The sequence below is a fragment of the Astyanax mexicanus genome, chromosome 17 (genome assembly GCF_023375975.1).
Source record: "Astyanax mexicanus isolate ESR-SI-001 chromosome 17, AstMex3_surface, whole genome shotgun sequence".
NCBI lineage: Eukaryota > Metazoa > Chordata > Actinopteri > Characiformes > Acestrorhamphidae > Astyanax > Astyanax mexicanus.
In genome coordinates this window covers 13,414,370-13,430,401 of record NC_064424.1, presented here as the reverse complement: position 1 = coordinate 13,430,401, position 16,032 = coordinate 13,414,370, and the positions used below count along the sequence as shown (strand labels likewise).

At 34.3% G+C, this 16,032-nt stretch overlaps 3 protein-coding genes across 3 annotated transcripts; 1 reads left to right on the top strand and 2 right to left on the bottom strand.

Moving 5' to 3' along the window:
- The first annotated feature begins 3,110 nt into the window (after positions 1-3,110).
- Positions 3,111-4,556, top strand: LOC103034534 (olfactory receptor 10J1-like). Its single transcript, XM_007259580.4, has one exon. The coding sequence runs from the start codon at positions 3,316-3,318 to the stop codon at positions 4,276-4,278; it is 963 nt and encodes a 320-aa protein (XP_007259642.2). The 5' UTR covers positions 3,111-3,315; the 3' UTR covers positions 4,279-4,556.
- Positions 4,557-7,017: 2,461 nt separating this feature from the next.
- On the bottom strand, positions 7,018-8,834 carry LOC103034855 (olfactory receptor 52N5-like). The gene has a single exon (XM_022675880.2). It carries the CDS (start codon positions 8,830-8,832, stop codon positions 7,885-7,887), a length of 948 nt encoding a protein of 315 aa, XP_022531601.2. The 5' UTR covers positions 8,833-8,834; the 3' UTR covers positions 7,018-7,884.
- A 2,571-nt stretch (positions 8,835-11,405) lies between these two features.
- LOC103035179 (olfactory receptor 8D4-like) lies at positions 11,406-13,315 on the bottom strand. Its single transcript, XM_007259582.4, has one exon. The coding sequence runs from the start codon at positions 13,004-13,006 to the stop codon at positions 12,068-12,070; it is 939 nt and encodes a 312-aa protein (XP_007259644.2). The 5' UTR covers positions 13,007-13,315; the 3' UTR covers positions 11,406-12,067.
- Positions 13,316-16,032: the final 2,717 nt, after the last annotated feature.

The following is a 16,032-nucleotide window of genomic DNA, read 5'->3' as shown; positions in this document are numbered from 1 at the left end:
GCACAGTGAGGAGGATGATAAGAGAAATAAAAAGTTCTCCAAAGCTCACTGTTACAGAATTGCAACAAATGGTAGCTTCTTGGGGTCACAAAGTCTCCAAAACAACCATCAGGCGCTATCTACATGCCAACAAGCTGTTTGGGAGGCATGCACGGAAGAAACCATTTCTCACTCACAATCATAAACGCAAACGTTTGGAGTTTGCTAAGCGGTACTATGACTTCAACTGGGACCGTGTTCTTTGGTCAGATGAAACAAAGATAGAGCTTTTTGGCAACAAATGCTCTAAGTGGGTCTGGCGTAACACAAGAGCTGAGTATGCAGAAAAGCACCTCATGCCCACTGTGAAATACAGCGGGGGATCAGTGATGCTGTGGGCCTGTTTCTCTTCTAAAGGCCCTGGGAACCTTGTTAGGGTGCATGGCATCATGAATGCTCTAAAATACCAGGACATTTTAAAACAAAATCTGGTGGCTTCTGCCCGAAAGCTGAAGATGGGTCGTCACTGGGTCTTTCAGCAAGATAATGATCCTAAACATGTGGCCAAATCTACACAGAAATGGTTCACCGCACACAGAATCAAGCTCCTCCCACGGCCATCTCAGTCCCCAGACCTCAACCCCATTGAAAACCTGTGGGGTGAGCTGAAGAGGAGAGTGCAGAGGAGAGGACCCAGGTCGTTGGATGATTTAGAGAGAATGTGCAAAGAGGAATGGTCAAAGATCCCTCTTTCTGTATTCTCCCATCTTGTGAAACATTACAGGAGAAGATTAGGTGCTGTTTTGTTGGCAAAAGGGGGTTGTACAAAGTATTAACATCAGGGGTGCTAATAATTGTGGCACACATGATTTGATGTTAAATAATTATTTCTTAATGTGGGATTTTTTCCCTACTGAATAAATTCACTTGAGTTAAAGGTTGTATTTTACTCTTTTTTCCATCGTGGTCCTATATTATTTTGAACAAAACTCAATTTATGAGAAGCTAAAGAACACATCTTAACCAGGGGTGCCAATAATTATGGAGGGCACTGTATATATAAAAAAATAACACTTAATACTAAGTTTGTAGTCGTTTTATGAAAATAGCACAGAGAGTTACCTATTGCTCAGATTGTCCAGAGCTATGTTACATATTGTTGCTGTCCAATGAAAAACAAGTATCTCCATTTTTGTTGATTTTTAGTTTACTGCATAATTTGAACACACAAACTGTCCCTTACACTGTGTTACATTTTCGTAAGGAATGGACCAATGGAAAAGAAATTCTCCAAAATGACATGAAAAACTTTCATACACATACTCATACATATTCCTCCTAAATATTCTGAACTATTAATTAAAACTAATGCAACTAAACTGCTCCCACATTGAGAATTACTTATAACCAGGCAGAGGATAAAGGACTTGGTACAGAAGGCTTTTTCTATGTTATAAATGATGGTGGAGGTTTAAAAGTTGGAACAACTCTTTTTTTTACTATTTGTTTTCAACGTATTTAGACCTAAAATGTCCATAAATTTTGCTAGAATGACAGTGGGTGATGAATAAAAAATGGCATTTCTCACCACTAGAGGGTAATATGAGTACCTGGTAAGACCCTTTTGGCTTATAGAACACGCCCAGAGTGTTTCAGGCTTTAATTAATATAATATTGTCCTATGCAATATGTTATGTCAGTTTGTAATTGTATACATGAATGAAATACTGATATACTTACCTGATCTAAAATCTCATGTTTAGCATTTTTGCCAGGCCCTGTCTAGACAGCAGTGGCAAGCACAGACTGCCCTGTTTGAAGGGTGAAAAAAATCATAATGGCCTGTTCTAGCCTTTTTCTACTGTAAGAACAGAAAACTAACAATATACAGATACGCATTAAGACACATTATCAAAATGTCTTGATCTAGAGAGAACATCATCATAATTTATTGCAAAAAGAGACACTATTGCTTGCACCTCATCACTGTTTTGCAACTAAATATGAAGTCTTTTTTACTTTAAGATATTTTAAGTTCCAATACTTTTGCTCAGAAGATAAATGGGTGGGTTCAGACAAAAGCTGTTATCTCCTAAACTGTACATCAGATCCAGATGGAAATAAAATCTGAAATGTTAAGCTTTTGTCCCAAAATCGTCCATAATGCCAAATCTAAATGTTTTCTGTCTTACAGCAGAAAACATGGAACAGACCCCACTGTTTCCAATACTTTTGGAAGGGACTGTACGTATGAAAAAGTACAGTGGCCGAGAAAGCCCAGCGCATTGCAAATTGAAAAGCGCTGCAAAAGCACAAAACACATCCATCAAAATTACAACACAGGAGCAGCAAAAAGAAAAATGCGCTGCAAATAGAAAAACGAGCTGCAAATACAATCACAACACAACGGAAGTGAGTCACAACACAACGGAATTTTCCCGGGGGACCTTAAAAGATACTGTACCAGCTGTATGCAAAGGACAATAAGTGGCAAACAAGCTTCTGAAAAGTAAGTTATGTTTATTACCTGTGATTACCACGGTTGTGTGCATATTATTAAAAGTTCTGCTTCACAAAACGCCTTGTTTGCCACTTATTGTCCTTTGTACACAGTGAAGTCCGAGACGTTACTGAAGACGCAGCTTAGCTGGTACAGCATGTTTTAAGGTTCCCCGGGAAAATTCCGTTGTGTTGTGACTCACTTCCGTTGTGTTGTGATTGTATTTGCAGCACGTTTATCTATTTGCTGCGCCTGTGTTGTAATTTTGTTGGATGTGTTTTGTGCTTTTGCAGCGCTTTTCAGTTTGCACTGCGTTGGGCTTTCTCGGCCACCGTAAAAAATTACACAAACTATAAATAAAGCCTACAGGGAAATGTTGTTGAACAAAGCAACTTCCTGCAATTAGCATAAAAGATTCAAATTCATCCAGGAGGTGATTATTCTCATCTAACTACCCCTTGAGTAAGTACATAATAACAATTAAAAACATTTTAATTGGTCCAGCGATAGCTTTTAATTGCTATGAATACAAACAAACACTTGTTCTTGACAACCAATTAAGGTTTTGATTTGGGTATTTAAGAGCGAACATATTCTCAATAACTCACCTGAGCTTTTAGGGGTACTTATTTCAGATACTACCCACTTGCTGCGCTTACAGACCATACAGATACGCTTAGATTCAAACTGAAACTTCTGTTTTTTTAGTGGGTTTGAATACTGTGAGTAAATAGTATAGTTTAGCGACACGTTCAGCTTAAATCTTAAAATGTGCTTTCATTTTCTTCTTTGTTTTTTGCTGTTGTCTTTTTCTGCACAGTTTCCAGCTCTCTAAAATGAACACGACTGAGGAAGTGACCTTTTTTATTATTGAGGGATTCAAAGAGAGAAAATTGATTCTGTTTACTATTTTCTTGCCAGTGTATGTTCTGATACTGGTTGGAAACAGTATGATTATATATCTGGTCAGAACCGACTCAAAGCTGAATTCACCCATGTACTTTTTCCTTCACAATCTTTCCTTCTCTGATTTAATCTACACAACAACTACAGTCCCCAACATGCTTTCAGGATTTCTAGTGGAAGTGAAGACCATTTCCAAGGCAGGCTGCTTTACACAACTGTATATTTTTCTTACACTGACTGTTACAGGACGTAGTTTGCTAACAGTGATGGCTTTTGACCGATACATTGCCATCTGTAACCCGTTACGCTACACGTCCATCATGACCAGGAAAGTTCGTTATTTGCTGATACTCGCAGCGTGGGCTTTCGGAGCGTTAATTTCTTGTCCGGCTTTCTTTTTAGCAGTGCCTCTACCCTTCTGTGGACTGAACGTAATTAAGCACATATTCTGTGATCATGCCTCAGTTATACGCCTGGCCTGCACTGATATTACAAGAAATAATGTTGTGGGACTATTTTTTGCTTTAATTGCCCTTATTTCCACTTTCCTGCTGATTCTCACATCATACGTTTTAATTGGGAAAGCCATCAGCAAAATGGGCTCCGTTGAAAGAATGAAGGCTGCTGCTACTTGTGTGTCTCACCTGATAGTCGTAGGTATCTCTTACATATCTGCTACCTGTGTGTACATCTCCTACAGAGTGCCCTCATTTGATGCTGAAGCACGTTTGCTGATTGCTTTGCTTTACTCTGTTCTGACGCCCCTGCTGAACCCCTTCATTTACAGCCTGAGGAATAAAGAGCTGCAGAATGCGATGAAGAGAGCCTTCTGCAGAAGCACTTCAGGCTCAAATGTGGCCAGAAAAACTGTGCCATCTACCATCATGAAATAGATATAGCAGGTTGAGAGAAAGATGCTTAATATGGTACTGAAATATTCTTTTCTAGTGTCAAATACAGGTACTAAAATATTTTTTACGTTTCACAGCTGACTACTATCAAAACACTGTAATCTGTATCTTAATCTGCTGGTAGAATCTACTGTTTATTATTATGTTAGATGTGACAAACTATATGTAATCCATTACTACTTGATTATTTGTACATGTGTATGATTACATAATTACTGGAGACACTGATTGCAGCACATTAAAAGTCATATATATCAATATATACTGATTGAACATGCCTTTTTACCCCCTTTTATTCATATTTGATTCCATAGCCTAAGGCTATGGGCAGACATAGCCTTGAGCTTAGAGAAGCAATTTTGGGAATGTATTGTTGCAATTTTTATTCCCTTGATTAATAGGAAGTAGAAGCAGGGAAAGTGTTTGTATTCAGGTGTTTGTTCTCACTTTTCCAGTTTCTCAAGGCATCTTAGCATTAAAAATATCTTATTATGGAGAGAGAGAGAGAGAGAGAGAGAGAGAGAGAGAAAGAGAGTGCTCAGTGTGATGCTCACTTGATCATCTAAGAATTATCTTAAACCTTTTGAGAAACCCACCCCAGTTTTCTTAAATAAAAGGCTGAGGCTTCTTACATGTTGCACATAATTCGGAACAGATTTTACTCATTTAAACAACTCAAAATTGTATTTAAAATAGTGTTTTAACGCTTTACATTAGTCTAGTTCATGTGACAGGTCCATTGTGTTTCTTCTTTAACTTATATGGAGATGTCTGTAAAAAAGGCCCTATATAGGCCATAAATAACCATGCATTCATTATATATTAATGAGCAAGATAAGCATCAAAACACATTTTAGGAGACAAAAATATAAATTAATATAGATGCTTGTCATATGGGCTATTAAATGTTACATTAGAGCTATAAATAGAATAGAATATGCCAACCATTTCTTTAAGCCTAATGGAAAAGGTTTCATATGCAACCAAGTGGGTTTTACCTACACATTTGTCCACACTTTTATCTGTTTGTTGGTTATAAGCACCAGTTAATTCATAATCAGACATTTTTGTGAGCCCCTTAGTTTTCCTCCCCAATAAACCAATTATTTATAATAGATAAAGATTGACTATAATAAAATATTATGTAATATTATGTTTTTTATTATACTTTATGTTGTGTTTAATAAAGCTATTTTAAAATTCAGATGCACTTATTTGACAACCACTTGTGCTTTAGAACCAGCTACTATAATGGAGCCTCCTAAGAGGTGATTACAAAAATTTTAATGATGGTACTTCACTGTATTTTTGGTAGGGAGGCAAAAATAATTGTGTAACATAGTATTGTTGTGTGCCTGGCAAACAAAACACTTACTTGATTATAACACATTAGGATAATTTGACACTAATCTAATGATGTGCTGAGTAAAAAAACAACAGAGAGCTTTAGCATAAAATACAAGGAAGCTCAAACACAGAAGCTTTAATTAAGGAAAACTCACTCGTTTTCTAGCTTTAATAGCTTTTATACAGTTTAAAATGGATGTATTAAACCAGGTAGAAGAGGAAATGTGCATAAACAAGAGCAGCTTCTTTGTGTGTGTGTGTTTGTGTGAATGTGTTCACATGCGTGTGTGTGTGACAGAAAAGTTTGTTATGAGTTAATTATGAGATTTATTCCATATTTCAACATAAAAAGAAAGCTTTCCTCTCAGCTCAGCAGTAGCAACTGTGTGTTTACATTAATAAAACCAGTAATGCATCACCAGACTCTGTAAAAAGAGGGAATTATGTGAGAACACTTGGGTCATAATTAATTAGATTTTTTTTTAAATGAGCACCTCAAATTTCCAGATTAATCATCAGACATTAATGCATGCACACTGACAACACTGCAAAAACACACTTCAGAAGTCTGGATAGGACGTTGGCTAGTTCACACAAAGCAGATCATATGGTCCTGAGTCTGGTGTGGTCTCTTAATGGATAGTCAATAAAAATTATTATTATTATTTTTTTTTTATTTAGCATGAAGATAAACAACTTATACTTTTACGAGTATACAACATATACAACAGCATTTTATAAAAGTAATTTAAATTCCAGGTGCAGCACAGTTTAGTGATGGTTATTGGCAGGTGTTAAATAGGTTTAGAGCATGCCTGTGGAATTGGACATCTCCTAAATACATGAGAAATACATTGTCCAACCTAAGCTGACACTTGAAGAACTTGTTGGCCAGACCATACTTATTTAATAAACTAGATCATATGAGTAAACTGAAATAAAATGGTTTAGACAGATTTGTTAACAATCCATAGATATTTAGATTATAATATTAGATTATAATATTTATATAATATTTAGATTTTATATATATATATATATATAAATATATGTATATATATATATATATATATATGTGTGTGTGTGTGTGTGTATATATATATATATATGTGTGTGTGTGTGTGTGTGTGTATATATATATATATATATATATATATATATATATATATATATATATATATATATAAGCAATTTGAATGTATTATATGTACTACAAGTAAAATATTCCATTACGAGAAATGTACATAATTTTTTGCACCTTTTATATTTAATGTATTTACAACATGGTATTTAGACATTATTAGGCAATAAATCTGCACATTTTAATGTTAGAAATGTAATATTCAACATACAACTAAAATAAATACCGTGCTCTAGTACTGTTCAAGAAAAGAATGAAGTAGCAACATTAGGTAGTAATTTGATCATTTAGAAAAGTATATATGGGACCTTTTTCTTTTGCAGATTTACTCACAGTAGTATTAGTATTTTTATAATAGTATTTTTCTTTTTGTAACATGCCAGTAATGCTATTCGCCTTACAGCTCAGGATCATAATAATATTTATACTTGGCTAATATATTTACTTTAATAATAGAGTTTATTTATATGTTCTTGACTATTAAAATATATTTTGTAATACTGTTTTGATCACATGTTGGATTTCAATGCAATAACAGTAACAAAAAGCATAAAGTTCATATTTTTATAGATTTTTTAAAAATTGTGTAAATTAATTGCTTTTAACAGACCTGAGATAAAGATGTATTTATTTAGACTTATTTATACTTCCACACTTTTCCAAACTCAACCTCACACAGCAAACCTGCCAGGGTTAATTTAACACTGTAAGTGTTGCACATTGTATTTCACATTCACAGTGGTAATTTAACAGTTTTAGAATTGTGTTTGCCATGGCCTGAAAATCACAAGTTACATCAAACAGCTCGGCATCCTGCATCCTGCATGAAGAGATGGGTGATTTGAAACATACCTGCAACAGATACTAAACATGAGTGTGTGACATATTTACATTTGAGCAGTTATTTACAACTGAGAGTGAATGTAATACAATAATGTTATATATTGTCCCTGTATAGGAAAAGTAATTTTGGAGCATTTCTCTTGATCCACTCTGTTGTACATATTAACTCAATGTAATTAGCAACTGGCAAATTCGCAATATATATAAAAAAAATGGAATATAAAACTGTAAAAATGGTGATACAAGTTTTTGTGAAGTCATGGTTCTGAAATGACTTTCCTTTTCCAGGGGATCCACTGAAGCCACTGTCTGATTTCTTTGGTGTGAAACCCATATATAATAGGGTTTAGAGTGGTGGGAATAATTAAAAACAAGACAGAAGCCACTTTTCCTACCTCTGCATAAGCAGGGAAACGATGCAGAATTATTGAAGTCACTCCACATCCCAGGAGAATGAGATACACACTCAGATGCGTGCTGCACGTTTTCATAGCCTTACTCTTTAAAACACTGTTTCTACTGCTTATACAGACAATAGCAATCTTTAGATACGTCAGACCAACACATGCTATTGATGAGCTCCAGCACACAACAGAGGAGAACAGGCCGAAGATATTATTAACTGTCAAATCCTCACAAGAAAGCTTAAAAAGAGAGGCATTGTCGCAGAACGGATTTGAAACAGCTGAAATACAGTGTGACAGCCTGACACTGAGACCCACCATAATCCCGACTGGGACAATGGCTACCAACCATGCTAATGCAGTCAGTTTTACAACCATTCTGTTGGTCATTATGCTGTTGTATCTTAAAGGATTGCAAATGGCCACATACCGGTCAAAAGCCATGATCATTAATATGGAGTGTGCAGTTGTACTAAACGTGTGAACGGTGTAAGCTTGAATTGCACACGCAGCGAAGCTGATACGCCTCTCAGATTCAGGAATAGACATGTCTTTGAGCAGAGCAGGCAGCACAATAGAAGCACCAAGTGCATCATTCAGAGGAAGGTTGCAGAAGATCAGATACATGGGTTTGTGAAGCGTTTTCTCCAGTGCAATCAAGGCAATCAGTCCAAGGTTGGAAAGCATTATAAAAGTGTACAGTAAGAAAAGGAGGATAAACACTGGGTATGCAGTTTGCTGTGTGACTTTCAGTCCTTCAATCTTAAGAATTTGGAATCTGTATGTTCCATTTTCCATCATTAAAACCTGCAGAAAAAAAGAGCAAGAGTGGACAACACGTTTTAGCTTAGAAGTAAAATCCACTTGCAATAAGCATGGAAATGATTGTTATTTATGGTTATTTTAACATTAAACAAACATCACTACATGTTTTAAAAAAATTGCAAAGCAGTTTGACATAAATACTGAGAAACCAAACCTTAAATGATCATACATGCAGAGAATAGGCACTACAAGCAAACTGATCTGCCTGATTTATAGTTCATCAGCTTGTCCTTCCTGGTGCGATGACTTTCTGACATGGTAACACTCTCAGGTATAAGAATGTCAGTCATTGGATAAATTAGTCCCTTGATATTTTTGCTATGACATAGCTCAAAACACTGTCTCAGAGATGATAAACTGCTCTTCAATTAGTGAAAGGTCTGTAGAGCAATCAAATGCAGGTCTATATAAAAAACAATGGCTAAGTTTGTATATTGAATTGATAAATGTTGAATTGTATATTTAGCTGTAGGCTAAACCTTAATTTGTTCTTGCTGAACGTATAATGCAGTATTAATTGTACTAATGTACTCAAGGTAAAAGTAGTATTTAAATGCATGTTTTTGTAATATTTCTATTGAAAAGACATGACATATACATACATATATATATATATATATATATATATATATATATACATACATATATATATATATATATATATATATGTATATATATATATATATATATATATATATATATATATATATATATATATAAATGTAAATCTGTGCATTACTATCTAGACTTTTTACGACTGGCTAGACTTGCACTTACCCAGTGTGGATGGAAGATGTTGTAAGAGGTTAAAGTGACTAAATGTTAAATGCAACCATCTCCAGTGTGTTGGAATTGTAACTCCTTTCATAAGCTTCCCAGCGTCATTGTCTTTCAAACAACCATACTCCTTTCAGTCTCCTATTTAGGATTTTTTTATATACATATACATATAAATATTACCTGTCATGTTTGGATATCATGGAGATATACTTGCCATGCCATGGTGGTTTGGATCATGAGTGGACCTTTCTTTATTCACATCTTGGCCTTCTCATTACTTTAGCAGGGGTTGATCGAGGTCACAGACTTTCTTCTAGAACCATGCACATTTCACTTTGGCTCTCTCTGCTTGTTATATCATGTGATGAGAGGTTTGGCCTCTACAATTCTGCTCTTGCGACCATAGCTCTCACACTGTGTTTGGTAGTAACTGCTATTGTTTTCTTGGAAGATCTGTGCAATATATGCAATAAGGGATAAAAGAGGTTTCTTTCTTTTTTAGGACATTCAAACTTAATTTGCTTGGACAGTTCTTGTGCAATGCAAAAACTACAATGCTGATTTGTATTTTAATATTAATCTTTTTTATCTCTAATCCAAACATTTTTAGCATGCAGCAAAAACAAAAAACTGGATGAACTTTTGAAGAATAATGTGTTGAAAAAGTAAACTGACATCTGTTGTCACTGTTCGGAAAAATAATGTTAAAAATGAATTTACTTAAATATTTTTAAATGTTTACTTTAGCATTTTCTTTAGTTAGTCTCTAAATTTGTATTAAGAAACAAAAATGTTTTATCCTTACTAATTACTTACTTTGTTGAACTATGCTAAAAAAAAAAAAAAAAAAAAAATATATATATATATATATATATATATATATATATATATATATATATATATATATATATATATATATATATATATATATAATAGTTTACAGACATTATTTTCATTTCAAATTATTTTATGATACTTAATATTTATTAAATTATTTGCACATGGTTGGTTAACTTTTGACAAATTGCTTTGAAAAGCAGAAGGAAAAAAGGATTAACTTTTAGGAATGTGAGGAGGCTTTCCATTAAAAAGCATGCCTTGGTCTGAGATTTGAAATTGCACTTTACTGCTGTGTACAAAACAGGAAAAAAGGCCTGGTTTGTTTATCACTATTAGATGGTTATGTTATATTTGCAGCAGAATTGACATGTTTGTAAGCAGTAATATGCATGTCAGATCTTAGTATATTTGTATTATTCTGTGTTGTATTATTAGTCCCTTTATTTTGGCCACATAGTCTGTAGTAGAGGAGAGACTAGCACCAAATAACTGTAAATAAGTGTAAAAACCTGAAATAAATACATTTTTATACTGACTTCCATTGAAATTTAGGAAGGTTTGATTCCTCTCTCTTGTAAAGTTGCTCTTTTAGAGATACTTGTTTCAATTGGACAGCGACAATATTTCTGATATTGTTGTTTGAGACAGTATTCATTATTGTAAACTGTTCTGTGACAGTCCATGATTCTCTTTGTTCTATGATTTCAAGCATGTTCTATGAGAATTTTTCCTTTAGCTTGGATATAGGGTGCAAAAGTGTGATATGCCTGCCTTGAACATGAGCCCTGACCTTTTATTCACTCAGCATAACACTACATAGAACAGCCACAATAAATAAAATAAATAAAAAAGTGTTTTATGCAGTATTTACTGTACATTCATCATCATATTTTTAACATTTTCAAAAAGTTGCTCCAAGAATTAATTAAAACAACAGTATTGCAACATTTGTCAGTATTTATAATAATAACAACATTTCTTTATTTTCATTTTTACATGTACAGTGCGGTAAAAGCCTTCCTTCACATATCTTACATCAGAAAGCCTGGGTCAGCCTGTCATTGTGCCCTTAGATAAGATAAGATCAGGTTAAGGGCCTTGCTCAAATACTTAACAATGGAGGCTTAGTGGACCCAGGATATCAAATCCACCACCTTAAGATTATTAACCCAGTGCTCTAACTACTGAACCACCACTGTGGAGTGGTTAGAGTTAATGGTTAAGAAACATGTCAAATGAAACTACAAACAAAGAAAGACAAAATTTATGAAAACAAAAAAGTGGCCTATACTAAACCAGCTTCAGCAGAAGTAGAATATTATGGATACTTCGGGTTTTGGGTTTTAGGTTTTGAGACACTTGAAATGTACAAGGAAGTAAATTAACATGAAAAATAATGTTAAATAATATTCAAAAATACATTTTCTTGCAAGTAAACTTGCAGATTGCTTCAGAAGTGACAGTATTATCTGTTTGATACACTTAGTAATAGAGTAACCTATCAGAATCACATGTAATGTGGACAGCATATATATCAAACTATTAGACAGCAGATGGTAATTCTTGGTCTGTTCGTGCATAAAGTGTCTAGTTATGGCATCACTCTTTTTGAGCGTAGGATCTTCAGTATGACATTTCTGATCTCACCAGACTGCAGTGCATATATGATAGGGTTCAGAATGCCTGGCCCGATGTGAAAGAGCACAGCAGCCCCCTTCCTGTAGTCTGCGTAACCAGAAAAACGATGGAGTATGATCATAATAAACCCAGATAACCACATGATCAAAAAAACAGTCAAGTGTGTGCTACAGGTTTTCAAAGCCTTGCTGTTCAGGGTTTTGTTTTTTGTAGTCAGGCAGACTGCTGTAATTTTGGCATATGTAATAATAATGTATAACAAAGAAGATCCGAGTAAAACCGCTGTATATATCAGGCCATACACATTATTAATATAAGGACTCTCACATGCCAGTTTAAACAGAGATGCGTTATCACAGAATGGGTTTACTATTGATGTTCCACAAAGATTCAGCCTTATAGTGAGACTTAATAATACACTGACACAGACAAACGCCACTCCCCAGGCTGCTGCAGTCAGTTTAGCCACCATTCTGGGAGTCATTATGGTTGTGTAATGCAAAGGATTACATATAGCAACATATCTGTCAAATGCCATAGCCATTAATATAGTGTGAGAGGCTGCAAGATACATGTGGAAGCAGAAAGCTTGAGAAACACATTCAACATAACTGATGTAGCGTTCAGAGTATGGTTTAAAAATGTCCACCAGCATCCGAGGCACAATGACAGAGTTTCCAAATGCATCGTTTAAGGGAAGACTGCAGAAGAGAATGTACATAGGTTCATGTAGATTTTTTTCCATTATTATAATCAGGACGATTCCGAGGTTGGAGACCATGATGAACGCGTAGACAAACAGGAAGAACAGAAATGCAGGATACAGTGTTTGTTCGGAAACAATTACTCCTTCCAAATGCAAGTAAGGGCTATTGAATGTCACATTTTCCATTGTGAAACACTTAAAAAAATGGGTTTAGTCTGTAGGCCTTTAATTTTTTAACATTATAAATCTATCAATTTGTATTTTTTCTACTAAATATCTAACACTTGTTCTTCATTCAAAACACCCAAATTATATTTTTCTCAGCACACACCTTGGCTGTATCAATATAATATATACATATAATAGATAAGCACAGGCTATAGCTCAATAAACCTTAAACACACACAAAAACAAATGTTTTAGTTGTGATTCTTTACCATCCCAGAATCTCCAAGTCTTCACATAGAAGTAAACTGGTGGTAAAAAAAAAAACCCAAAAAACCTCTTGGATCAGTGTTGTTTCTGTATAACAATAACATGAACAAATCTCATTGCCTCAATATATTCATTGTTTTTTTAATGGTGCATCTAATTCTCTTCTTTAAGTACAGTATGAAATAATAGAGAGCAGTTATTTCTGATAGCAGACCAGCCCATCCTTTTATTGACATCCTATTCAGCCTGAGAAGAGCTCATGGGACATCTGAAGGAGTGCGATTACGAAGGGTTGCTGTTAAAAATGTTTCAACCTTTATGTAACAAGCACCATTATTCTGTGTTACGTATGTACTATAAATTTTATAAACAATGTAAAGTACTGTGTTTAGATGATTTTACCATTGTAGGACACATTTATATATTAGAACAAAAAACACAATTCTGAGGAAATGTATATGCTTTTCTCAGTATTCCCATGATACAATATTGGAATATGACTTGCTTGACTTGATTTATTTTAATTTAGATGAATTTCACTAAAATTACCTGATTGATCATTGATGTTTATTGATTAAGCAAGCTGACCATCTTACTGAAAAACAAAAAAATCTATTCTTTCTTATTTCTTTAAGATTATTAACCATTTCCAAAGCTGGCTATTTTTATGCCAGGAGACTTTAAGTAACATTCCAAAAGCATTAGAATTCCTGATGAAGTTTAAGGAGGTTTTGAGGCTTGTTGTGGATCATTGTTGTTAGAAAAAGGCAGCTTAATTTCAGCTTCACACTGACAGTGAATCACAGACTGTGATGGCCTTTGATGGAGTGTTCGAAAAGTATAGGATAAAAGTATAGGGAGGCTGAATTTAGGAAGTATGAAGACAGTAGGTGGTGCTGATGTCATGCATATAACCATGTATTTGGGTTACTAACCTATAGAGAAAGCATTAAATGTTTAAAAATTGGGAAAAAAACATTATAACTTGTCCTCCAATATTACACTATAGCTTTGTGCTTCTGCAGCTGGAGTGGCCAATGAGTTTCTGTATGAAATAACCCGACTGATGAAAACACATACCGATTTTTTTGCACTATAAGGTTTTAAAACCCTTTTTTTCCCCCCAAAATCGTCAGTGCATCTTATAATCCAGTGCATTTTACCAATCAGGTTGTAAGGAGAAGTAAAGCCACTCTGCCAAATTGCAGCGTTTTTTAGGAGTTTTAGTTTAGTTCTCCAGCATCGGGGCTGGAGTAGCATTAGCATTAGCCACTAACCGTGCTAGCTCTATAACCGTTCAGAGGGGAGCATTATCGGTCTGTAGTCTGCTGCTAACCCCAGCTAGCACTGCTGAAGTGGTTAGCCGCTAATGCTAATGCTAAAGCTCCAGCCTTAGCCATTTAAGCTTATTGTAAATAAACGAAAGCGCTTTACTTACCCAAATAAACAGTTCACTGGAGAGAAATCTGTTTAGATTAACATCCAGCACTCGTTTGACTTTAAAAGAAAGTTTTTCTTTGTTTACTTAGCTTAGCTTTACTTAACTTAGGTAGCTACCCCCACCACCACCCAGCGACGAAACCTGCTGAATTAGAAGTTCCTTATAGTTTCTCTTACTATAATCTGGTGCACCTTATGTATGAAAATAGACCAGAAACTAGACGTTCATTGACAGTGTGACTTATAGTGCGAAAAGTATGGTAATTCTAGGGCAGTGCAGTAGTTTGGCCTGCCTAGGGTTCAGCTTCAGGTAGTGACCAACCATTTATGATGAGTGGTTAGCGAGTTAGCAGATACCTTAAGGTCAGAAATGGGAAATAAATGCATTAAAGCTTCATGTAATAAAAAACCTGTAGTGCAGTTCATAATAATTTTGTTAGATAACCTATATATTTGTTTCTTTACAAATGTGAGCACCATTAATAAACTGCAATGTTTGGTATAAGAATAGATCAGCACAGATTTGTTGTTTGTGTAAATAACATGGCATTATCTTTGTAAATAGTGTCATTTATTACACATTTGAATTAACAGTGAAATATGTGATTACTATCTGAATTTAACCTCGTTTTTTTGTGGCACACTGTGATCCAGATTATTACTTCTTTAACACACACCATTTTCCTTAGACTCAGCCTACACACTTAACTCTCTATCCTTATCCAAATAGCTAATGCTAACAGCACCGCTAGCAAAAAAAAAAAAAAATACTTGCTTGGGGCTTGATACCATATACATTCTATGCAAACATGGTAATGCATCATCATCAGGCTTTTGTATTGTTCTATGTTGTATTTCAAAATATTAATTCTTATGTTTTATTTATTGTTGTTATTACAAATAAAACATTACATAAGTGTGTATTGAAGGTTATTTTTTTATATATTTTCAACCATTTTATAAAAGTTTAAGTCACTTAAGGATGTTTTCCAGAGGATTTTACTTTTCCGTTTCAGACCTGAATTATCTCCAGTAATAAGACTCTAATATTCTACTGTAAAATCTAAAGTTATATAGCAAAAAAAAAAAACAATTAACTTAAATATATAATAGTTTTTTTTTTTTAAATGTCCATTGCATTGGAAGCCTTTTATATTGACCTTTTTATCTTATAAACCATCCCTACAAAGTAAAAAAAAAAAAAAAAAACATGATTAAAATGTTCTAAATCACATTTTATTTGTAAAAAAGATGATGAAATATATCTTTGTATTATTTTCAAAACTCTTTGAACAAAAATTGTCAGGCCTAAGATTTGGACGTGTTCACCCAGTACA